At 42.7% G+C, this 26,738-nt stretch overlaps 1 protein-coding gene across 1 annotated transcript in view; it reads left to right on the forward strand.

Moving 5' to 3' along the window:
• The first annotated feature begins 3,566 nt into the window (after positions 1-3,566).
• Positions 3,567-26,738, forward strand: part of tll1 (tolloid-like 1) — a 41,826-nt gene continuing 18,654 nt past the window's right edge. The window contains exons 1-8 of the mRNA XM_030094387.1: positions 3,567-4,136; positions 20,872-20,994; positions 21,104-21,184; positions 22,251-22,424; positions 22,513-22,630; positions 24,226-24,404; positions 25,841-25,946; positions 26,387-26,511. Coding sequence (XP_029950247.1) covers positions 3,956-4,136; positions 20,872-20,994; positions 21,104-21,184; positions 22,251-22,424; positions 22,513-22,630; positions 24,226-24,404; positions 25,841-25,946; positions 26,387-26,511 — 1,087 coding nt within the window. The 5' untranslated portion in view covers positions 3,567-3,955. The remainder of the gene's footprint in view (positions 4,137-20,871; positions 20,995-21,103; positions 21,185-22,250; positions 22,425-22,512; positions 22,631-24,225; positions 24,405-25,840; positions 25,947-26,386; positions 26,512-26,738) is intronic.

Below are 26,738 nucleotides of genomic sequence, written 5' to 3' on the forward strand. Positions count from 1 at the left end.
GGAGGGTCTCGGGGGGTTTGCTGCTCAGTTTGAGGGTTCCTCCTGAGTCTTGATGGTGTGTGTGCTAGAGTGTGTGTGTGTGTGTGTGTGTGTGTGGTGTGCTGTGAAGGTGGTGGTGGTCAGCGTGCTGGGTCAGAATGCTGGCGAGGTACTTTCAGAGTTTCAAAGGTGCACCGATCAATAAATGCTTTAAATAGGGACACAAATACCTGCACACAGCACTAATTTCAATAGCTGGATCCCATTTAAGAAGGAAGCATTTTGCTGAATAGATTGGCTGGACGGTAACCACACAGAGGCACACTAAGTGGTCGGAGAGGCCCAAACGCCACTCAGTGCCTTATTCCCCAGTGTTAATTAGCAACTGCTCAGGAGGGAAATCCAGAGCACACACACACACACATTCAATAACCTAAGTGGGCTTTAATTAATTTTACATAAGTTTATTAGTGTCCGGAGGGAAAATTCTCATAGTTCTTGCCCAATCACAAATAATGAAAGACGCACTCCTCACGTGTACAAGAAGCTGAGTCACTCAACAAAATGAGATTCCCCTAACCAGAGACAAATAGAGAGGACAGAAATAACAAGGTTGATACAGAGGAATATAAAATATATGAAAAAAAGAATCTTTTCTAGGTTTCTAGGTACTGAGAATGAAAACAAGAACAGCAAATACTTTTTAAAATCTGTTATTTTTTTATTTTTTATTTTTTTAAAGTTTTTTGCATTATTAAATACAGTCCAACCATAATATACAGAGTTTGAGTTAACATCAGGACCATGAAACTGAAAAATAGGAATGTACCTAAAATCTGTTATTTTTAATGTCCACAGCAGCAATCCCTTCATTTTTTCATGGCAACCTGTTCACTTTGGTTACTTTGAGCTCCTTGAAAGGTGTAACAAGATGCATCAAAGGAACAAAATCACTTTCAAAAAATCATTCAGAGCAACCAAACAGCTTTGTGGACAAAACATGAAGGATGGCTGGGATATTGTAACTGTGGGTTGCAAAGTGTCCTTATCAGGATAAAATTCCTCATACATGACACACAAGATAATATTGTGTTGTTTCTGGAGAACAGTTAATTTGTTTTTTAATGTTCTTGTTTGATCTGGAGTCATTTATCAGAATTCAAACTGTTTAGGAAACAATATCAAATATTTATCAGGGGCAAAATGAGTGTAGATCTACTGTAGCTATTAGAGGTTAGGCCATTTGTAAAATCTCAATCAGTTTTAATCAAAACATCTAATGGTACATAAATGTGTTCTGGCTTTTTTTAAAGATTGTTAGATATAAAAATCAATTTTATGAAATTTTATATTTTCACAGACTACATAGAGATAAGTTCATCAATGTAATTAAATCATGATAAAATTGAGGTCACATGACCAGGGACATGATCTGAGAGGAAATGTGTGCACTTGCTGACTGCACCGTTCACCGGGCTGTTCTTAAACTCTTACAAATAAGTTTCTCTCATTCATTTCATTAATACTTGACAAAGTTTTGCATTTGTTAAAGCAATGCATGCTGCTGAGCTCTGCCACTAGGCAAGGTGCACAATTGATTGATTTGTGTTATTTTGAAGGGAAAATAATGGATCCACTAGCTGCACAAAGATCGGTCAGTCTTCTGCGCATTTTACCAAATTAGAATGTTTTGGTACAGGTGCGAGATCTGATTTTGCAAATTTTGTTAATTGTACATAGATGGACTGTCCCCTAACTCTATAGTAAAGATCCATTAGTTGAATTGCGCAGTTGATCGATGTCGCCCATCACCTAGAAGCGCCTGTCATTATTGCCTGATCAAAGTTTTGTCTTTATTCCCATATGTCCTCAGGAAAGACAAAACTCAGGAGTGTGTTGACCTCTGCACTGTGTCGGTGTGTGTGTGTGTGTGTGTGTGTGTGTGTGTGTGGGATTTGAGTCCATGCTCCGGGGCGTGTGTGGTGGACAGCTTGCGGCTGGATTGATAGCGTGACGTCAGCGCGCCACTACCTCTCCCTGTGGGTCGGATTAAGTCGCGAGGCGGCAGAGACGGCGCTCCGGTAATCTCCCGGTGATAAATGGGGGAGACGGGCACGTTCAGAACTGTCCCCACCGACTGATCCCGGAGCCCCCCCTCCCCTCCCTGCCCTCCCCCTCCCTCAGTCCCCCCCACGAGAAGGATCCCGCTTTGGAGCGCGAGGCTGCGGGGAAAACCGACGCGCCGCCGCGCGCAGGTAAACTCGGCAGGTAAGCTGGTCTCAGGAGGATTTACCTTTGGCAAGGTGCTCACAGGCTGCACCGGTTGTCTGTCAACAACTGCTGCCGTTTTATTTTTACTGCTCGTGTCTGCCGTGTGCGTGCGTCTCGGCTGCACCTGGGAGATTAGGCATGACTCCTGACAACTTTACAATTGAAAACCAGGGAGGGGGGATTCTCCAGGCTGCAGCTGACTGTCGGCCTCTTTCACAGCTGTTTGCAGCACATCTCTTCAGCTTTTGCGCGCCTTGGTGCGCCGGGTCTCGCTCGCCGCACGCACGAGGAGTCGGGGCCGCCCTGCCGGACCTCTGGGTGTCAGGATGCAGCGGAGGATCATGAACCCACGTGAACCGACCTACTGCTGACAAGGTTATTTATGACCGATTAGAACAGATATCGTAAGTGCATGGCGGAGCCGTGCAGCATCTTCTGTGCTTTAGTGTGAACTGCTGAGTCAAAGAGGGAAATAATCATCCTCTCTTTTTAAAACAAGTAATCGAATGGATGCAATTCAAAATGAAGGTAACATATTATTTGGTTCTAATTTTTGACGACATTAAACGCACAAAATCTGTGTAAAGAGACTAACCTACCAGTAAAAGAGCCATAATCAATGCTTACTTGTCATGCCATGGTAATAAAGGTGTCCCGTTAGTGCTTTTGCATTTTAAAGACTGGTTGTCACCTACTTGACGCCAGAAAACTGCCACAAAAACCCTGAAGGCGAATTTGTGACCGTCTTGTTACTTTTATCGCTACCGGTTTTCACTATAAAAGATCGCATTATCTTCCGCTTTCCTTGCGAGTTAAGACCCCTTAACCCCGCATTTAGTGCCGGAGATCAGAAAGAAAGCCCCGAAATTCGTTTTGGCGCTCAGACTGTTTTTGCGTGTGAATGGCGGCTTGGCCTGCGGGAGGGTGTTTGCACATGAACACGATTTCAAATAGTTCGTGAATAAAAACAAAAGAGGACAAAGAAAGTTTTGGGTTCGTGCGCTGCGGGGGACCAACAGCGCAGGTATGTGTATGTGTGTGTGTGTGTGTGTGTGTGTGTGTGTGTGTGTTGGTAGCTTTGTGAGGGCGGCGCGCTGAATGGGTTGAGGGAGACAGTATCCCTGCTGGACACGAGAGAGAGAGAGGAGAGAGAGAGAGAGAGAGAGAGAGAGAGAGAGAGAGAGAGAGAGAGAGAGAGAGAGAGAGAGAGAGAGAGAGAGAGAGAGAGAGAGAGAGAGAGAGAGAGAGAGAGAGCTCCGCAAGAAATATCGGTGGGAAATATGCGAGGCGGATGTTTCTCCAGTGTTGGACTGACACCGAGCCGTGCGTCTTTACGCTCAGAGACCAGCCAGTCCTGAACACACTCTCTCTCTCTCTCTCTCTTCTTCTTCTTCTTCTTGGTCCCACTGCAGCTTCATCCGCGAAGGAAGGCGCGGCGGAGGACGACCCCTCACTTCACCGATCGAGTGACACCCGGACGGGGAGATACCTCCAGTGTCATTTCACCATGAAGGAGACCCGGACAGAGTAACTTGCGCGCAGACCCGGTGCGGGCAGTCCGGCTGTCAGAGAGGACGCGAGTCTTCATGATGCCCCGATAAACTCCCCGGTTTTCTCCGAAGGGTGGATTTTGCCATCTCCTACGAGAAAGGAGACGAGCAGAAAGGGCTTTTTTTTTCCGCCACCAGCCCGTTTCAGTGTTCAGATGGACCGAGTGCCTCTGGCACTGGCCGCAAAGATGCGCTGGATCGCGCTCGTGCTCGCCGGCTTGACTTTTTGGGGCAAAGTGACAATTTGTAACTGTTTAGACTACGAGGAGCCAGACTATGACTACTATGAAGAGGAGAAAGTGGAGACCATTGACTACAAGGATCCGTGCAAAGCTGGTGAGTTCAGTTTTTCAACTTTATTTAGTTTCATGTGTCGGGGGGGGGGGGGGGGGGGGGGGGGGGGGTGTTGAAGAACGCATCTGGTTCCACAGATCCTCGTGTGTCACAGCTGGCTCTGGGATGGCACGTGTTTCTGTGCACGATGACAGCTCGTGTGCGTACGTGTGTGCGCACACTGGTCCAGATGCCCCTCTTTCCCCACCCTTCATCACCGATAAGTCGTGTTGGTGGTGATCCCACAGATGGATGCCACGTGCAGCCCGGTGACGGTCCCGCTAAGCTCGCGCCCCAGTCGAGGTTTTTTTTTTTTTTTTTTCTATTGCAGATACACAGTCTGTGCATCACCTGTGGGCAAAGTGCTGCTAATTATAGTGGTGAAATATACTGATGGGCTGCTGGAGCTGGTGTGTGCAGATGTTGAATTAACCATCAATGGAGATGAGGAGCAGCCCGGTTCATCTAAGCTCTGCCTTTTTCTCAGAGGATAAAAAAGTGGGACATTTAATGAGGCTGGAGCTGCTGTGGAACAACAACACTGTATGGTGATACCAGGCATTCCCGTGAAAATACCACTGAACTCACACTAATAGTGCAGCGCTGCCTGACAGATTGCTTTCAGACGAAAAAATGTTCATTTCTTCTTGAGTGCTTTATCTTTGCTCAACCAAACTCGAATCTTTCACATTTGACACTATAAATTAAGCCTTCTACTTTCCTCCTGTCTTCCAGCTCATGTCGACCTGTGCATATTGGCATTGTTTTCACTGAAATGATGGGTGAAAAGATTGTTGGTTTTGGATGTTCAAGATTCAGTCATGATAAGAGCCTCTTTCCCCAAATATCAACTGTCGGAAAAGAAATCGCAAGATCCAGTTTTAGAAAATGTAACATGGAGTAAACAAGACTAAAATTGTTGTAATTAATGCTGTCACCAGTCTAAACCAACCGGAATGACAGTTTTTTTTTTTCTCCTGATCTGCAAATTTGGCATCTCAGAGTCAAATGGGGATTTTTTTGTTCAGTGTCCATGTTGTAAAATCTCCCACATCATTCCTGAAAACCAGGGAGAGGACTCCTGCTCCAGCTGTGGGGAAGTGGTGAGACTAGTAATCATCCTTTAAAGCTCCCATATTTCACATTTTTTCCATGTTGCAGTATGAACTTCAAAACTACGAGAACGCATCTGTGGTTTTAAGTGCTAATTTAGATGTGGTCTTGTTATCTTTTTTAAGCTTTTCTCTGAAAAACAGCCTGTTTTTCATGTGTTGTTGATTTGCATTAACTCTAAACTGTGGCTGTATTCTGTCCATGTTTTGCTGGTCTTAAAGGTGTTTCTTGCTGTTGTTTCTGTAAAAGTGTACACTGGGATGCACTGAGGTTGGATGTATGACTTGAACAGATCTGCACTTGTCCCATCACCTCGTTTGTGGGCTCAGATTTTGAACTCAGCGCACACGAGCTGCAGACATCTATCAGACCCTTTAAAGTACGAATCCTCTGGCGTTACACCCTCTCCGTGTCTGCTTGTGCTTGTGCACACGCACGTCCGCGGTTGTTTTTGTGGTACTTTATTAATGTTGCCTGATACGTCCAACTGATTAGAACTCCACCCAACAAGTTGACCTAAACGCATTCCCCGCATTCCAAATACACAAACTTGACAACTCTGGACACTCGCCTGTGTGTGTGTGTGTGTGTGTGTGTAAATGTGCATGATCTGCATGTGTGTGATTTTTTTTTGTTGATACTGTGATCCCATGACTCTGTGGCTTTCAGCTATGCTGAGAACTTGCCGTGTGTGTTTGGATGGGAGCCCGGCAGGTTGAAGGGAGACAGTCAGTCTACGTATGTTTAAGGACTCTTGTAGGTTAAAATAACAGAGTGAGAAAATATAACCCTGTTTTTATTTGCTGGAAATATCCGTGTACATAGAGCACGGTTTATGCCCAGAATTCTCACCTCAGCTTATACAAACACACACAGCTCTCTGAAATTAAGGTTGGTTTTTTTTTTTTTTGGTAAATTTACAAAATCATGTGTGTAAATCTTACATTTTTTTAAGGGCGCTTTTACTTGTATTGGCTCATTGACAGCATGCTGCGGTTGTGGGAGGAGGAGCTGAAGTTGACAACATGCGTCAGCGATCCCTGTCTCTCTGGACCAGAACGGGCAACATTGACATATCATGCATTTTTTGAGAGATTATATGCAAATCAGATGTCTCTTTTGGTCTGTTCATGCCATTTATAACTGTGCGACTAGAGTTCGTGTTTTTTCAAAAAGTCCTACCTGTCCGTGTGGACATTTCATCGAACCACCAAGTAACCCGCTGAGGTCCTTCATATGGATATTGTGCCGATTCATTAAGTCGTTTCAGAAAGTCTCAATTCACTTTGATCAAACATGCTTCCCTTTCTATACATTTAAGTTTTCCTATTGGAAAAGAAAAATTAAGACCGTTAACATGCAGTTGCTAATACTAACACTGGAATGTTTGCTCTGTAAGAGCATGGACGCTCTTACACAGACATGCAACTGGAGGCTCATGGGCCACACAGGCAACATCTCCTCCTGTACTTTGTGGTCTGTGGGCAACTTTCTGAAAACAATTGATTATTCAGCTAATGGTATAGTGGTGGTGATTTTAAGCCAATTTTAACCAGGTATTAATTAATTTCCATATTATTGAGTTTACTCGAAGGCAAAAAATATGAAATGTATCTTGATTAGACTCAAAGACATAGAACCAAACATTTTTATTAAATTAACTTAAGTAGCTGATATATATTATCACTGCTTTTACTTGATACATGCAGGTTACAGTTTGTATGTCCAGCAAAATCTTTTTTTTCTTTTTTTTACCTAGGATTATGTTGATGATGAGCTTTATGTCAATTGTTGATAGTAATGTTAAATAATATTGATAAGCATGATATTAAAATTTTAATAAACACATAATTTTACTTTTGTTCCCAAATTCTTTAATAATTGATACAGAAGGTCTTATGTATGTGCAGCAATTGCTTCGCAATGGTTACATCCATTTGTCATAACAGGATTATCTAATTTCAGATTGCTGGGGAATGGAGCCAGTCACAGTTTAGTTTCAAAGATAAAATCTGTTCATCATTTTTGGCGAATTTGCTTACAGAAAGCATACTTGGTCATTGATTGGCAATGCACTTTAAAAATTACTTCTTTTTTTTCCTCCAAGACATTACAACATTGCTACCGTCCATCCTTCCTTTATATCGCTCTGTTTAATCCGGGTTTTGAGGACATGGAGCTGATCCCAGTTGTTTTTGGGTTAAAAAAACCAAAACATCGCAGTGCGATCACAGAGTGACGGACGACGACGCGTAACAGCGCTCCAGGGAGCTGATGGGGCTCAAGGGAGCCACAGCGGTGACCCATCAGCTGTGGGATTCGAACCTGCAAACTCCCCAATCCCATATCCACTTCTCTCACTTCTGCCCTGCTCAAACCTCGTCTCACGTGTTTCCGCTTTACCGAAACAGTAGAATGCACAAAGGCACCGAGCAGAAGCTCCACAAATGACCGTCTCCTCGTCCACATGGCTGTATTTAATTCTGATCGGGCCTCTGTTGATGTTTACATTTTTGATTTATCTGTCGATCGGTGTATCAGTGTGAAGTGAGCTGGTGGCTGTGTGTGTGTGATTCAGTGTGTAAGAAGTGGAAGCGGGACTCATTCCAGGCCTGACCCTGTGGCATCAGTCTGAGTGGCTGGTATTCCGCCTCCTGTTTTCGCTGGGAAAACACAGGGGGAATATTAGGCTGTCTGCTTATCTCCTCTGAGTCCCGCGCTGGTAGACGGGGGAACGCACACTTCCAGGCCTTTGTGAAGTGATTTCCCCGCACGCACACACACGCACTCATGAGCGACACACTCGATACACACATACGCAAAGCTCCCTCCATTCACTTGGCTTATCTCTTCCTGGTTGTCTGCATCCTGCTACTCAGCTGGAGATGACACACACACGTGCACGCACGCACACACCTACGCACATGCACATGCTCTTACGCTCACTCAAGAGTCATTCATGCTTCCTTCCAAATCACTGTTCTCATAAAATCCTCACACACGAAGTGAAAGCTAAACAAACGGAACACTGCAGGTCGTTTCTTCGGCAGTGATTCAATAAACCAACTGTCTTTCCCTTCGTCAAACCTCCAGCGGCAAGACCACATATTCTGAGTTCAAGTGTTGCAGTTTACGGAGTATATGTGTGTTTATGAAGGAGACAAATGGAAGTGCCTTCAAAATATTGCAGTGAGAAGCACTTCATTAAACACAGCATGGGCAGTTCAAGTGGAGTTTTATATCAACAAACACACTGGATTGCATTTCCAGAGACAATTCGATAGTGATGCAAGGTCAAGTTACATAAAGCAGAAGTGGTTTCAGCGGGACGATCTCCACCCTGCTGCCGAGTACTGGAAGTCCTCCATGCAGGGTTGCTGGCATGTGATGTAAGTGTTGGATGTTGAATGTTTTTGGGGGTGAGATTCGATACAGTGACATTTTTCTCAATACTTCATGGTGCACAGTTGGGAGGCCGTCAATCCAGTGGAAGAGCACATTAACAGTTAACCAAAAAATAGTGATTAGAATCTTCATCCAGTGCTTTTAATCTAATTTAAATCTTAACTTAAAGAGTAGATCCTGTAACTTTTCTAGTGTAGTTTGTTTGATCATTGATGCAACATACAGTAATTTTGTTGATTGATTAGGTTATCTTCCAATCCCAGTGTTGGTTCATGGTCCCACCCTCAGCTCCACCTGCATGTGTCAAAGTTTACTCGAGAAAGACCCTGAACCTCAAGTTCCTCTCGATGGAGATGGAGCACCTCACATATCAGATGTCACTCCTGCTGCCTTTAATCAGTGAACGTGACTTATTGTGTCAAGTACTTTGAATTTTCTGTGCTATTTCAATTCTGTCCTTTATGTCCATTTCTGCAACCATTAGGCACTTTCTTTCTATTCAGAGCACTTGTCTACTTACGTATCATAATGCATTTGATAAAAACTGCATGCATTTCACATAGTAACAGTGATCCATATGGATCAGATAGTCTCTGTTATACCCGAGCCTTGATGAAAGCTGGATTGTAATGATGCTATAAAATTGCACCATGAACACGAAATGCAAAATGCAGCCATCGGGCCTCATATGCAAGCAGCTCTGGATGCATAGAAGATGCATTTTCACTATTCTCAGATGGTTTTTTATTTTGTGAAAGTGCAAAGTGATATTGATAGCTCCACCAAGTGATATCAGTTAGCGGGTAGTTATCTCATGTGAGATGGGATTTTGTCTACTGTTAAGCTATTGTCTTGTTTAAATGAATTTACCTGTGGGAGAGGAGAGAGGAAAGGAGGAGCATGGTGAAGTCTCAGTAACACAAACCACTTTAATGTCTAAAAAGAGTGTAGGACATCTCAGCACTGGTAACAAAAGTAGAATTTCATATTTCATTAATCACTTGGCCAGTCTTGACTTTACCTGCAGGTGAAGCACACCATAACATGTGGTTTATTGTGCAACTCCATATGTGTTAATAATTGATAATCAAAATCATCAACAGAGTGTGCATGCAGTCTAACAAAAAGTAACATCTTAGATATACAGTATCTTTGGGAAAATATAAGAAAACTTTTGCATTTAGTGAAGTGTGACATCTTTATGTTTTATTGAATATTGTGAGGAGGACTGCATCTAAATGCTTGAGGACTTCAGTAATTTTGCATCCAGCATTTACTGAGTGCATCTCTTGAGAGTTACAGATCTGTAATTAGCACAATTGTAACATGTTTGCGACACTATATGCAGTAATCTCTCTGCTCTGTGCTGAGATTTGGGTGATGATTATCTGTTGGTTGAATGCTCACACACCTGTGTTGTTAAAGTTCTCACAACCACTTTGGTGCTCTGTCGGAGCGTCAGGTGTCACACAAACAGCTGGAGGTGTGTGTCCATGCCAGTGTGTCGCATGTGCGAGCGTCTGGAGCGTGAATCCCACCATGTCGTGACAGAGAGCCACAGCTACCGTACACCCCTTCCCCCATTCTTCAGTAGGAAGGAAACTAGAGCAATGTGTGTGTGTGTGTGTGTGTGTGTGTGTGTGTGTGTGTGTGTGTGTGTTTGTGTGTGTGAGTGTGTGAGGGAGCAAGCGGTCTCACTCATATTATATTAAACAGGATTTTCCCGAGCAGAGTGCTCCTGCCACTGAGCTTCCGAAGTCTTCCTCAGGATTCCCGCCTCAGCACAAACTCTGCGGCTGTGCTGAGAGCCGACTGTTTGTTCTGGAGCGTCATTGTTCCGGAGTTGCCGAAGCCATGAGTCAGCACCGCCGTCACGCCGCCCACCTGCCACGAATTGTTCAATTATTAAATGTCTGGGTGCTTTTATGTCACCTAGCTTTTCCTGGTGGTATTTATAGCGGGAAAGTTCTCCAGCCACACGACTGAGGGGAAGGCGACCTTCACTCTGCGGCCATTTTTAGCTGTTTTGAGTTACAGTTCAGCGTTCTATTTGTGAGTATTTCCTTGGATTTATGCTACTAGTGACACAAGCAGACCACTGGGCAGTTTTGGGCCATGAGAAAGTTTCAGTCATGCTATATTTAAAATGTTTGATTTGACCCTCAAAATTCAAATGTGAGAATTCCCTCAAAATGCGTTGACTCCCGATTCCTACACGGTCGGATAACCCCTGTCACACACTGATGATCCAAAGAGCTTTATGTGCTTTCTTCGGATTTAAGCAGCCCTACAGATGTCAGAGGGGTTGATGTCAGGTGAAAGTGGAGGATTCTCTGTTGCACTTTCTGGTCTGCAGACCGTCCTTCGTTCTCTTCCAGGTGATTCTCCAGTTGCTGGATGAGTTGGTGAAGTTCATGTAACAGTATTGAGGAAAAAAAAAAATGGAGGTGTTGGTGTTTGATGTTTTGTGTTGGGCCACCATGTGTGGGACGCAACATTTAAATTATTAGGTAATAAGACAACATTCAGACGTTAGACTTTGACAAAGGTAACAAATACTGCAAATACGAATCCTCCCTTCCAGTTGCTTCATCAACGCATTGAGGCAGCACCATACCAGGGGACTGAGTTTGGTTGTAAGTGGACAAAAAACATGAAGCTGCTGTGTCTTTGCAGTCTATTGTGACTGATGTCTATAATAGAAAAAATACTGCTGTTGTTTTAATTAATTCATCCATTTTTATAAGCTCCTGGTAAAAACCTGCCACAGTGATCAGTTGCTGCACAGCATACGTCACATGGTTATCAAATCACACCTGGTTCAAATTGAGGCAGGGTCTTATGTGAAGCTTGCATGTTCTTCCTGAGCACACATGGCTTTGTCTAGTACTTTGGTTTTTCCCTGGCTCCAGTGCCTTACAGTTGCTTTGGATAAACTGATATGGATGGTGTTCAGTTTGATGTAATATCGAAACTGTCATGCAAGTGCAGACTTTTTTCTTTCTTTCTTTTCTTAACTTTTGTCTGCTCTGTAACTCTCATGTGATACTTACAATGATCTGGTGGGTGACCAGTCACACTCAGAGCTACCTGAATATAAATGGAGCTCCGGTCATATCTCGTCTCAATGTCTGGGCAAACTAGGGTTGCAAAGGGGTGGAAAATTTCCGGTAAATTTCCGGAAACTTTCCATGGAAAGTTATGCTGGGGAATTTTGGAAATATTCCAAATTAGAAACTTTCAGTGGGAATTATGGGAATTTATGGGAATTAACTGGAAATTGGGGGCAATTTAAACAAACTGTATCATATCCGAACATAAATGTAAATATTTTTTGTCATAAGCAGACATCCATGCAAAATAATACAAAAACATGACATTTCAACAGATTTATTTCAGTAGAACTTTGGGTGGGGGAGGGGGTGAGTATTTACTCGAAATTCATGTTTTGGTTAAAATAATTGTTCATACAAGAATAAAAACTAAAGTTCTACTGAAATAAATCTGTTGAAATGTCATCTTTTCGTATTATTTTGTATTATCTGCAGAAGAAACAGCAGAAAATTTGAGGTAGCTACCACCATAATTAGCTAGCCTCTTAAATGGTCAGCGAAATGAAAAATAGCTTTCATTTAGCACCTAACTTACCAGCCAGTTAGCTACTACAACTGTATTAATACATTTTTATTTAATATTTGCAAGTTAACAGGGCTTGGGTAAGTATATTTACCCCATGATATTATCCGCGGGCTCAAATGTGTGGCTTCAATAGTCTTTTGCTTTGAGCTCAAAAGTGTGGCCTCCAGGCTTCAAGAAATCACCTGTGCATGTGATGGAGGAATGCACAGTGCATGTAGGGGGCGTGGCCTCAATAGCCCTGCAGTAAGCAGTGTGCTGTGTGCATGTGATTGAGGAGTATACTTGCATTAAATCTGGTTGTTTTAGCCAAGACTATGCTACAATATCTTCCCCCCCAACTATATTTAAGTTCCCTGTTCAGGGCCAACCTTCAATTTTGTAAATATCTTATTTATTCCCGTTAATTCCCATGGAAAGTTTCCAACTTTGAAAATTCCCGGAATTTTGCAACCCTAGGGCAAACACATTACCTGCTGTAGAGGAATCTCAGCCACACAGTAAAGTGATGCAGAGGTTGCTGTTATATTAGGATTTTCACTTTAGTTATAAGATGTTTCCAAAAGTATAAATTCAAATCCTGACTGAGATTATTGTACATTTGTCAAGGCCTTGCGTCCGGGTCATTTCAGACATAGTGCTCCTCACTGACCCGGCACCTGGATATAGCTGTGTTCATGCATGTAGAAACTGTTTACACACACACACACACACACACACACACACACACACACACACACACACACACACACACACACACACTTTAGCGAAGGAAGTAAACAGTGGTATGGAGGTGTGTAACGAGGTCTGGTTGTGTATCTGGGATTGTGTTTAAGTTTGCAAATACATATAATTAGTGAACTTGTGTTTTGTCCTGACCTGTGATATCACTGAACTATCCCTTAGTTTGCTCACGTCTGGTGATTTGAAAACGTTTTAATAATCGATGTTCATTTCAGTTTTCTTCAGTCACATGTTAACTTGCTTCAGTACCATTTATTCATGAGGTTGAGACTGTTTTCTTTGTATTTTTCCTGCAAACATGCCTGCTAGAGGGTGGGGATGTGACTTTTCCTCACTTTTACTTTTTGGATGTAGCATCCAGACTTTTTTTGGGTGTGTGTGTGTGTGTGTGTGTGTGTGTGTGTGTGTGTGTGTGTGTGTGTGTGTGTGTGTGTGTGCGCGCGCGCTTAAGTGCATTTTTGGCCGATGAGGATACAGACTACCGCACCTCTACACATTCCAACACCTTACTAAGTGAAGTAGCTCATTGCTATTCCATCTCATGTATTCTCAAAGGAAATTAATTGCACCCATCTGAATTTATTCTGTTTGGACTTGGAATAAAATGTATGCAGCAACACTCTGCTTTGAACGAGGCTGTCATTGTAAAGAAGTGTTTCGTTGGAGAAATGACATAATGTGTAAATGTACAAATGTACAAATGTGTAAATGTACAAATGTACAAATGTGTAACCTTCAAATGTCGTCTGTGGTCCCAATGGATTAACCTTCTACTTAGTTATAGTCTGTTACACAATGGACAATGGATAGTTTGGCCTCAAAGTGGTTGTTTTGAGTTCCAGTTGTGAGAAAACATCCTGAGAGACAGTTCAAGCAGCGGGATCCTGGTCAGTGTCCCCACAAATGACCGCACTCCTCATCTTGTATCCCAAGTCCAGTGTTTGGTTGAAGGAGTGGAGCGGTCTAAGCAGAACAATGCCTGCTTAACATTGCACAAAAACCCACATCTCCTCCTTTTATAAAGGCAAAACAGTGTATACTGTATACCTTCCAAACATCATCCGTTTCTTTCTGGTAATTGGCTTCATCATCTGTTTCTCAACTGGCTAACAAAATTAACAACTCTCATCTCACGACCTGTTACTTTAAAGTAAGACTGCAGGTGATAAAGCGTAGGGACAAGGCGGGTTCAGGCAGTTGCTGTGTACTTTGCCACATTTTATGAATTTGATCGCAGCGCACCTCATACATGCAGACAGAAAACAAACTACTCTCTTTTTTACATTTGCATCTTTTTGGATTGAGTTTTCCATCATGGAAAAACATCAGGGCGGAGTACTTATTGGCCCACTCAGCTAGAAAGCGTGCATGTATTTTGTTGCCTCGCCTCATCACGGCTTGTCAGCAAACAGAGCTGGAAATGCTGCACCTGCTGCAGCGCACAAAGGGTTAATGTGGATCAAGCCTCTTTGCGCAATGATTGCTTTTGGAGAAAAGCCTCAAACAGGACCGAGATAATCTCTTTTTAATATTATGATATGTTCAGTGGAACAGTTATAGGCGATAAGAGAATGTCACACCAGTGGAAGGGCTCACATACCTGCACACATGCATCCGCACATCTGAGCCCACATACAGCGTGACCTTATATTTGCTTAATGAGGAGCTTAGTGAGGTGCATGTGTGTGTGTGTGCGCGTTGGATACACCCAGGATAGTGCAGCATGAGTGTATAACTCAGCAGTGCATAATTCTCCTGTGTTTCTCAACTAATGAAAGAGATTAAAATAAAAAAAAAGAAAGAATGTCAGATGCTTAATATTGATAAAAGTATAGATTGTTGATTAATATATACATACAAGGATGCGCACATATCTGATTTCTGAATCTGTTTGAATGAAACTGAGAGATGAATTGATGAACTTGAACAGTTTAGTTGTGGCAGTTTTCATGATACAGTCAGAAACTGATTCCAGTGGAAATTTCTCAAATATCATGAACTCTTTTAAATATTTTTTTTCCACTAAAAGACAGAAAGATATTGGTTCATTGATTGACACTTCTGTTATAAACACATTTTTGGAGTTTTTTTTAAAAGAATGTTACATTGCTTCCATCCACTCACTCATTTTCTGCAGGACTTTATTGAACTCGGAGATCAGGGGTGCAAGAACTGATCCCAGCTGACTCAGTGTCAAGATGGCGCACACACACAAAACACACACACATACACATCACACTCCCCTGCAGGCAAGTGCAGTTTCCTTGTTGATGAGAGAGTACGTTTTATCTATTGACGTCAGGATCTTGGATGCCACAGTGTATCAAGGGATTTCTAAAGGTCAGTTTATTGAAATGATTGTGAAAACAGTAAGTCATGCTGGGGAGAATTAAAAAGAACGATTGTTAAATGTCTGCTGCTTGTGATAAAGTGGCCGGAGCTGACCCCAGCTGACACTGGGAGATGAGAGGCTACACCCTGGACAGGTGGACCATAAACTTATTCACACAAACAGACAATTTAGAGACGCATATTCACCTAACCATGACTCTGACATGTGCTCCAGCATTTAACATCAGTAGAGGTAAAAATTAAAGCACAAAATTAGATATTCTTGTTCATCATTCAAGTATTGTTAAAGAATAAGTGCTTGAAATGATGAAGGTGCACTTACAATTAACAATTTAACTGTCTTCTATGCTGCTGCCTTCTTCATTCATTTGTACTCGAAGCTCAGAAAAGTGTCTGATCACATCTGTCCCGATGCTTCCTTCATTGGCTCGACCTGCAAACAGCTGCGCGTTCGAATCCTGCAGGAGCAAGTCATGTTTCAGCAGCCTCACGCCGGCACAGAGCTGCTATTGTGCGTCCGCCGAACATGTGGTGTCAGGCTGTAAGCTCGCGGAAAGCCGGCGTTTGTTGTGTCTGATCAATAGCAGAGCCGGTGTGCTAATCGCGGGCACGGTGGGCTCTGCTGGATGCACGGGGGTGTAGCCTGCCTCCGTCTTTGTGTTTGCTGCAGTACTGTTGTGTGCACTCCTGCTGCAGTGCCCCTGCTGAAGGGCGAACAGTAAGGCCCTGGTCAGCATGATGTAGGTCTCCTGGGATGTCCTGAGGTTTTTGGATCAATACCCTTTCTCCTGCATCTCCCAGCCTGGCTGTCCCCCCCCCCCCCCCCCCCCCCCCCTCCTCTCCCCACCCGCTTGACTTTGAGCTATTTATGGTATCACTATGGATTAACAAGTCTCTTACAATCAATGGGCCAAACTTACTATCACTATCACTCCGTCCTCCTCCCTCTGTGCGTCTCTTGCTTGTGTCAGCTTCTTTTCTCAGGAAAACTTTTAGTCCTTGTAGTTTCCCTTGTTGTTCTGAAATATCCATCACGGCTGCAGGTTCAACCTCAAGACACTGTTACAAATGCACTGTCCCAAAAATAGAAACAAAAGCAAAGGGAATATCGTTTCTAATGCAGCTGCAAAGTGATACAGCGTGAGAATACTCAGTGACCTCTCTGCTGGGGAAGTGGCGGTTTCTTTTAGGCAAGTTGGATGTTTTTTTTTTTACTCAGATTTGATCCCTCTTTGTGGCTCACTGTGATACAGCTTTGGCAGAGAACACAAAAGAGGGGAGTGTCAGGAGAAACTGTATCACCTACGACGCAATTTGGCATCAGAAATAACAGTTGCTACAGATCTTGAAACAGAGTCCTTGTATAACTTTTATTCTCAGGACCTAGCCTCCTCAGAGTGAAGTAAATCTGTTGGTGTAAATGTCATATTTGGCTTTTCTACTGAAGGGAATATACACATAAAAGCGAACACATGTGAAATATGTTTCCTTGTTGATTCCCAGTTCAAGTCATTTTTACCATTTTCATGAGAATTTCACTGAAACAGATTTTCATGTTGTCATAAATCAGATATATTTAATATTTCGACGATTGGGAGCAGGATAATGAGATGCAGGAGTGTATCAATCGATGATCTTAATATAGATTTAGTCGCTGATTTCGTTTTGACATTTTTACACGTCACTTTTTTGTGTAAAACCTGCCTCATTTACGCTTGTTTTTAATTATAAATCACAAGTAGAAAAAGCATTGAGGGTGATTTCCAACACAGTGAGAGAAAGGACCTTGCAGTGAACTGGCCGTGATTTATTGCATTCATAAGAAAAGTCAACTGCTTCTGCTTTTGTTTGCCTTTGTTCAACACTTCTTCTGCACTTCTGTCAGAGCGATAGTCACATTAAAAAAACCCTCTACAGACCTGAAGTTGATGTCTAATTGAGACATTGAATGAGAACATGCAGCCACATCTGGCCATAAAATTCACCAACCAGCCGCTATAAAGTTTCCATCGGGGGTTTTTCTTCGGGCACACATGTTCCCTCGCGCTAAGAGTGGAGCAAGGCGTTTGTTTTTGTGAATCACATATTTTTGTGCTGCGTTCCTAAACAGTCTTGTCAACATTTCTATCCTGGACAATCATGAAACATCGACTCCTGTCACCACAGCAGGTGGAGGCACTTAGAAAGCTGGTAGAGATTTCACATTAGGATGAAAAAAGCCTTTATTCATCTCCTAGTGGAGAAATTCACAACTGTTACAACTATACATAAAGGTTTTGTTTTTCTATTTGAGTCTTTGATATAATTTCATTCATGAAATTGGTAATAAAGGTTTTACACTAAACCATAACAACAGCTCTATTTCCATTCTGTAAATCAGGCGCTCTGAGCACACCCATCGAAAACTGATATCATAGAGCAGCACTGAGCAGCGCGCTCGGCCAGCCTGTGTCTGATGCTATCTGTAAACCCGTGGTCATTGTGGTTTCTTCTCTCTTTAACAATAGTGCAGAGTTGAGCACAATGGCACCCTGACCCCCATTTCCTCTAGTTGCAACCCTGATTAGCTAAGTGACAAGCTTCTCCCATGCCATTGTTAGTGTATTAGTGTCTTGAAACCCCGTGGAGGGCAATAACTCCACTCAGCCAATCATTAAGAGATGGTTATCTGGCCTTCGGTTGTTCATTGTTAACTGCTGGAGATACACTTCGCCGTGGACTCGGAGACGCACTCGGAGAGAATCTGAGTCACCAGACAGATCCCAGATCTGCTTTGCTGATGCTGGTGTGTAAAACATAGAAGTCACAAATAAGAAAACAGTGATGTGTGGGAATCATCAAAGGATGGGGGTTAAAAGGACATTTTTTTTTGAAGGAAATGAAGAGAATATAGCTGATATTAGTGGTGATCTCTCAATGGTTTGCCTTATAAGTGTGTGAAAGAGACTTGTGAAAGAAAACAAAAACCAAACCCATGTCTAATTCACATACATACATAGATATTTGTCTACTTCACCCTTGAGCACAATTACGTGCATCGACAGCTTCTGGCTCTCCTGGAAATGGTCCCACAAACTCGCCATAGCCTTTCATTGGAGGTCCTTTCAGTACAATTGTTCCAGCTCAGCTGCGCTGCATAGGGAGTGTTTGTGCATGATCATTTTCGGGTCCCTCCAGAGATGCTTTGTTGTGTTGAGGGACAGACTTTCACAGCAATTTCCTGAAGCCGCAACTGTGTTTTCTTGAGAGTCTGCTTGAGTTGCTCCTTGTGGAAGTAATGTAAACACCCCCAACAAGAGATCCACAGCTTTTTAGAAAAGGTTTCTTTACCTGAGTCAAGCCCCTTCACTAGTGTGTTGATACGAACAAGTCGGGGTGATTTGGGCATCGTTTGATCAGCTTCCTCTTCGTTTTTCCAATGAAGAATTAATGAGTAAGAGAGTCAGTCTTATTGTTTAAAAAAGCTGTCATTATGGTCTTCCTTGCTGTAGGTTTGATTATTTGAAGTAGAATACAGCTTTTGTATAATTTCAAAACGTCTTTCTTTCAAAATCCAGACAAGGCTTATTGATTATTTATATTTTAAAAGGGAGGAGAACTAAATCAAGACATCTCATGTGTGCATTATTTTCCAGTTTATATGCAGATGAAGTAAAGATCTTTTCTCCCAGCGGAGATTCCTGAGAACATTACAGTAGCTTGAAGTCCTTCATCCCAGCCTGCCTTGACTTGAATTTTCGTTGTTTAATCACGGCCATCACCCGAGTGAGACATTAGACGTGAGGGGCTTCTCTTTTAATTGTGTTCTTTCTGAAAATGAAGTTGGAAAGGTGATCTGGATGTAGGACTTCCAATCTTGCATTCACCTAGTTTGGTGAAGATAAATTCCTCTCCATGCGCCAGAGGTCAGAGCTGCAGCCCAACACCAGCCCGTTTCCCTTCTCTGGTGAGATGTTAGACAACACTTGAGATGTTTGCTCAAATGCTCAGATCAGGGAGGTCAGCCTGGCGGAAAGATCACAGCTTAAGTATCAGCTGGAGGGTAATTTGGAATACTTGGCTAAAATGGGATATGTGGATTTTAGGTGAATGATTACAGTGGCATGGCCATTTTGAATGTTTAAAATAAGATTTATTGATAGAGTTCCAGTTACAGCATTGCCATCCGATGGGACTTCACATTCAAACTGAATAAGAGCGAAATCCTGCCATTCCACATGAGCAAACATGAGAAGAAATAACTCCCCTTTCAACAGAGAAAACCCCAAAGCAGATCCAGATTCAGAGGTGGGGGCTTTCTGCCTGCTCTGGTAATTAAAGCAAGGTAATCCAGACTTAACTAGGGTATAAAGCACTGATCAAAACGCTCCAGTTCTGCAGCACAGGGGCAAGAGTGACTTGAGTAGTTTTCCATGACCGGGAGGAAGGGGGACGAGGGCAGCGGTGGGAGTTTCACAGGTTCACACATGACCTGACATCAGACCATTGTGGGACCATTGCAGGGCTCTGTGTGTGTGTGTGTGTGTGTGTGTGTGTGTGTGTGTGTGTGTGTGTGTGTGTGTGTGTGTGTGTGTGTGTGTGTGTGTGTGTGTGTGTGCGTGTGTGTGACATATGTGTAAGAGAGAAGCAGTGACCATGAGACAAAGCTGTTTTGAACTCTGGCTGATATCAAACGCAGACTTCTGCATGTGAGAGCAGAGTTTCAGACGCATGATCGGAGTGAAAGTGACAGCTCTTTGCTGCCATGTGACGGTGTTGCTAACCAGGAGACAGGTTTAAGCTTATGTTTAGCATTATATTTTATAGCTTCATGTTACTGAGCTGTGGACCTGTATGTGAGACATCTATAGTACCAGCTGTTTAAAAAAAAAAAACATTGCATTTCAACAGTTTATAACTTTATGCGCTACTGGTGAAACCAGGTTTAAATTTGAACCAAAGTTAAGGACAAATAACTCCCAAAGGTTTGCTAATCGAATCTGAAAAACACTGCAATTAAATTGAGCCTATTTGTTTTTGCTAATAAATTCCAGCGTTTTCACTGTCGCCAAGTTAAATTAAAGGAGTTACCACAGAACAGTTTTCAAGCCCTTGTGGGGTTTTGTAATAGTCTATAACTGACTTTAATTTCTGACTCATCCTATACTGTAGATGTGAGGATGACCAAAAAAAAAAAAGAAAAGAAAACAGAAACTTTGTTTTTAAACATTGTTACACTTTTCTTCGCAGGAGTCTTAATCACACCAATGGTTCATTACTTCATGCTAATTTTATAAAACAAATTTGTTTTGACAAAGAACATCCCACCCCATGCCAAGCGTACGCACACACAGACAGACAGACACACACACACACACACACACACACACACACACACGGACAAGACCTAAAGCGTGAGCCTGAAAGGTTTTTTTCACATTACAGTGATGAAAGTCACATTTTGATCTCAGTTACAATAAAAAAAATCTACCTTTTTCTTTGGTTTCAGCTGCGTTTTGGGGCGACATCGCTTTAGATATAGAGGACATGCACATGTTCCAGATCGACCGGACGATAGACCTGACGCAGCACCCATACGTGCTCTCAAACTCTCGAGTCGGTCACACGTCAGGTAAGTTTTTCTCAGCGTCTTCATCTTTAAACGAGCATTAAAGAAAAGAATAAGATAAACAGATACACGAGGAAATCGACTTTTTTTGGGGGTGTGTGTTGTGTGTCAGGTGGCCAGGATGAGCATGAAACTGTGAAGAAGAGAGGATCATTATACCAACTCCTGGAAAGCATACAAAGATCTGGTGTCGGTAAGAAAATCTCGCTTTGAAACAACAGTTTAAACATCATAACAGTGACTTGTAATGACAAAGTTTACTTCATGCTCAGGCCCTCTTGAGAAGCCACTCGTGATGATCGGCTGGGAGAAGTGTGTGTGCTCCAAAGCTGCCCAATTTAGATTTGCACGTGTTGAATTAAAACTTGTGTCTACAGCAGAACTGAGAAATTGCATATTGATTTCACTTGAACACTCTCACTTTTTGTGTTTTGTGTTTCTGTCTTTGTTTTCCATCTATAATGGAACTATTTCAGTGATTCAAGCCGCTGAATCTTCAGAGCTGTTTGTGAACGTCTCTATCTGTAAACAGTGCTCTCGAGTGTTGCATCAACTGAATAGAGTCAGTCCGTGTATATGCCTGGAGGCAATCTCAGTTTAATTTTTTGAAGAAGAGTTAAAAAAAAAAAGACCCAAAAAACTAACAAATAAATCCTCAATCAGTTTTATATTTTTCCTAGTTAAGGCTGAGGCAAAATGAAAAACCAGCATTTCCACTGCTGAGACATAATAGATGCGAGCAGGACCAGGTAGCCTCCTTCACCTTTGAAGTACAACAACAAACGGCGAGCGGAAAAACAGGAGGCATATCGATTCAAGTCTTGACCTTGAAAGTGGGGGAGGTGGGTTTGAATCCCGATCGCAGCAAGAACATCTGGTGTGAAAACTCCCTGAGAAAACGATGCAGGCTGCAGTGACTTGCTGTGGTGACCTGCTCTGAAATCAAGTAGTCAAACAGACAACCTAAATAATCTAAAGCACTACATATTACCTTTTTTATTCACTGCAGTCATTCAGTATAATTTTTCAACTTTGAATTCTAATTAAATCTTCAGTATGAGAATATATTGTACCTGCAAGGTTATTTTCATCTGAGTGTTATTAAACTCTGAGAAATCACTCTGAAAGGTCACATATTATGACGACTTACTTCATCTAATATTGTGGAAGCACCTTCAGGAACTGATATTTACAATAATAGTCAAGGCTTTTATTATGTTTCAGATTTAACTGTGTGTTTTGTCTCACCGCTCTGCTAGAAAAGCCCCTCAAGAACGACAGCCAGGTATCCGCGAATCACCAGAGCACCACCGGGAAGAATGGGAAAAGTGGCAAAGCTGCGAAGAGTCGCAGTCGCCGAGCGGCCACATCCCGAGCTGAGAGGATATGGCCCGGGGGAGTCATTCCCTACGTCATCGGAGGAAACTTCACCGGTAAGCAAATGCGCTGCGCTGCCAAGCAGTAAAACACTCACCGGTGTGCGAGCGCTTAACAGGAGGATGTGAAATGTGTGTGATTCAGGCAGCCAGAGAGCCATGTTCAAGCAGGCCATGCGTCACTGGGAGAAACAGACGTGCGTGACTTTCATTGAGAAGACAGACGAAGAAAGCTACATAGTCTTCACCTACAGACCCTGCGGGTGAGTTTGGAGAATCGGTGTGTGCGTGTGAGATGATGTTTGTGCCTAGAGTTCACTCGTGACCTTGTCACAGCGAGAGACGATACGGTCACTCAACAATGGCTCCACTTTCCTTCCTGTCCTGCTCCTGTTTCCCCAGCCCACCAATCACGCCGCTCCGTTTAAGTGTTTGTATGTTCGTGCAGTTTTTTTGTTCATACTCTGCAGAAGTGCATTGTTCTGCCGAGTGGCAGCGCGGCGGGGTCAGAGTGTGTTTGTACAGTGGTGACACTCCACTGACTGGTTGGGGTGAGTTGTAAGATTTTCGAGGGGCCGCGGCTCAAGACGCTGGGGTTTGTTGCTCTTGGACAGTGGTGTGCGCACGGTTGAAAGAGCAGGAAAACCAGCTTGGTCTTTGAATTAACCGTGGCAGGGTTGAAGAAATAGGTCACTTCTTGCTTAGTTTTATTTTTTTTTAAAGACAGATAATCTTGTCTCTTCATAAAAATTCAGTTCCACATACTTACATTCACATAAAGAGGAATTCTGAATTCGTATGCACAGTCCTTTGACAGCGTACTGTGTTCAGATTGAATTAATTTAGGAATGAAATAATAATAATGATGAAATATTTATGACTTTAATCAGTAATTTCTAAAGTTTTGGTGCTTAGACTCCAGTGTTCAGAGACAATATCAGTAATAAGGTTTAAACCTTTATCAGCGGATTTCCATCATATTTCCACACATCTAAAATGCAATAGGATGTCAATTATTTGATTGTTGAATATCCATTCAGAAAAGTTACAAAACATGTTGGCTTTTATTATAAAGCATTTGTAAATGTATATAATCCGAACACAGCAGCTCTTTAGGTGTGCAAAAAGATCTGCTTGTTAACTGATGATGCCCGTTGTCTCCTGTTCTATGATTGGCTGGCTGCATTAGAGATTAGACACTTTAATCTGCTGTATAAATACCCTGCAGCCTGGATGTGCTGCGTGAGTGTGTGTGAGAGAAAGAGACAGGGGACGGAGACAGACGAGATGCACATCCACGTTTAAAACCTGTGGCACGTTTGTGTGAGCGTGTGCGTTTGTGGCGTCGCCGACACTGGCACCGCAAATTCTGCAAGAAAAGACTCCTATCTACTCCAGTGACTCCTGATCCCTGCCGTGCAATCAGCTCGCTGGATAACTTTAATCAGATTTGTTAGCCTGGCACAGATGTCTCTGCTGACCAGAAAGAGTGAGAGAGAGAGAGAGAGAGTGTGTGTGAGTGTGTGCGCGCTGCAAATTGTAAAGTTCTCACAGTTTATTCACTTTGGGTTATGAAACTGCAGCGTTATCAGAGTGTTGCATGTAAATAAAGCCTGGTGCCTTTCCTCTGGTGCATGTAGTACGAGGCAGGAAATCCTGAAAAGACTGTGTGAGTGTGCATGTTTGTGTGTGTGTGTGTGTGTGTGTGTGTGTGTGTGTGTGTGTGCATGCTTGAGGGAGTGTGCTTACTGTAAATGTAACACAACACTGCTGATGGCTTTTTTTCCCCCCTCTTCCAAATATATGTTTTTACTATCATTTGACTACCTGGTGTCAACTTGCTTCTGATCTCCATCAGGTGTTGTTCCTATGTGGGTCGTCGTGGCAACGGGCCCCAGGCCATCTCCATCGGAAAAAACTGTGACAAGTTTGGGATTGTGGTTCACGAACTGGGCCACGTCATCGGCTTTTGGCATGAGCACACGCGTCCCGATCGCGACGATCATGTGACGATCATCCGGGATAACATCCAACCAGGTGAGGCTGGTTACCCAGGAAGCACCTGGGCCTCTGTTACGATCACTGGACGTTGTTTCCAGGCAGAGACAACATCAGCTTTTTGCGGACGGCGTACGCACCTTTCTGGAATCTGGCGTTTGAGTGCGAATGAGCCTTTTAATGACTGTGAAGTCACCTGGGCGGCTGTCACAGCCATCTGTCGCCTCCTTTAAAACACACTTCCCTGCACAACAATGCAATCTGACAGGTGTTAACTCGAATCGCATGGACACACATCAGACCTGACACATGGTTTTATTGAGAAACACACCAGGGCTTTCAACAACTCGGCTTGAAAACGCTCTTTTTTCAGCAACTGTGCAGTAGTGGAGAAGGTGGTCAGCACCGCTGATGTTCAACCCCCGGACAGAAATACCAACATGCCCCAGAGCTCAGCTCTGAGCATCAGTACACAGCAGCCACATTTTTCACCACCTATATACGAGTATAATGCTGTCCTCTGAAAGAAGCTATGATTCCCTAAAACATTGTTTGCTCAGCAGCTTTAATTCACAACCCCCAAATTCAACTCCCTTTCCCACAACCTCGGGCAAAATATAAACCCATGCGCACCCCCCACATCTGTATCTGTAAAGTGCCAGAGTGTATATCTAGCTGAATGTCTTATGTTTATAAAAAACAAACAAACAAACAAACAAACAAACAAACAAAAAACATATCAGCCAAAGATCCTTTTGGTCCTTTAAACTGTGAGGCGTGGTCTTTATAGAACCGACTGGTTTGTGCAGCACAGCCCACAGATCTCTTATTAGATGATCTACAATGTCAATGTTTATCAGACCAGGCAGCCGTCTTTCATTATTTGTATCTATGTAGCTCCATATGCAAAAAAACATCACACACTGTGCATTTTGGCACCTAACCAGCAATAACTTCCGCAGCAGTGCGAGTTACAGTGGCTCGTCTGTTTGATGGGGTCGCCTCTGCCTCCCACATGCTGCAGTAGGCCTTGGACGGCCACAACACCATTGATCGTCCCTCCTTAGATTTTCACTTATTGTTAAATACTGACCACTGCGACCTGGGACTCAGTCATCTAATCATCACAATTTGGTCCTTATAAACTTATTAAACTCTCTGAGATCTTTATTGTCAATTTTTCTGCATATTTGTGCACTAAATGTTCGCTTGCTGTCTCATTTGTCCCACCCAGTAATTTTGCCGTGTGAATCGTCAGACATTCAAAGTCTGTTGTGCTGCTTTTCACATTTAGGTGTGTCTCACATGCGATAGCAATGAAGTGCATTTAATTCTAATCGAAATTCCTTATTTGTTAACGACTGTTTGCAGTGGATCCATTTGGAAGAATTCTGAGTGGGTGAAACGCTGATTGATGACCTGCGATGAAACTAAATCCTCTAATACTCTAATATCTGTGTGTGTGTGGTTCTCAGGCCAAGAGTATAACTTCCTCAAGATGGAGCCAGGGGAGGTGAACTCTCTTGGGGAGCCATATGATTTTGATAGTATCATGCACTACGCCAGAAACACCTTCTCACGGTAAGCAGTGGCGACATCTTGTCTGTTGACATGTTTTCAATTTACTCGTCTGTGATCTGCCAAGACTCATTTTTTTCATCTTTAAAGCCTTTCCTGCAATTTTGTCAAACATTTTTGAAGTGTTTTTATGTTTTGGTTTATTGTTTTTTTTCCCTGGGCCAAATGGGTGTTCAAGTCATGGCCCAGTTACTCAAGTAAAATCTATTTTTTCAGGTTTTTTTTTTTTTTTTTTTTTTTGAGCAAGCATCTTTGTTTCTGCGTTGCTCAATCAAAAAAATCATGCCTCTACCTGTACAGTTTTTTTTGTTTTTTGTTTTTTTTTTTTTGTTTTAGAATGATCCAGAGGTTACTGTCTTATTAAACAAGAAATGGAATTTCCCCTCAAATAAATCAGTGTACTGCTCCGGATATATTTACGCTGCTGTCTTTCCTCTCCGAAGTGGGATGTTCCTCGACACCATCCTTCCATCCAGAGATGAAAACGGGGTCCGGCCTGCTATCGGCCAGCGGACCAGGCTCAGTAAAGGAGACATTGCACAGGCAAGGAAGCTGTATAGATGTCCAGGTACTGATATATTTACTATAAGCCTGTGGTGTGTGTGTGTGTGTCTGTGTGTATGTTGTGTATGTATGTACACTTTTGTCATTGGTTAAAGGCTACAATTTTTATAATGCCGTTAGCTTTTTTTCAAAGGAAGGTTCACTCTCTGGTGATATTTAGTGATTTTTTTTTTTGATAAATTATGACTAAATATTAAATTTTTCTGCTTGGCTTGAATCTATGTATATTGA

The sequence above is a fragment of the Salarias fasciatus genome, chromosome 6 (genome assembly GCF_902148845.1).
Source record: "Salarias fasciatus chromosome 6, fSalaFa1.1, whole genome shotgun sequence".
In the NCBI taxonomy this organism is placed as follows: Eukaryota; Metazoa; Chordata; class Actinopteri; order Blenniiformes; family Blenniidae; genus Salarias; species Salarias fasciatus.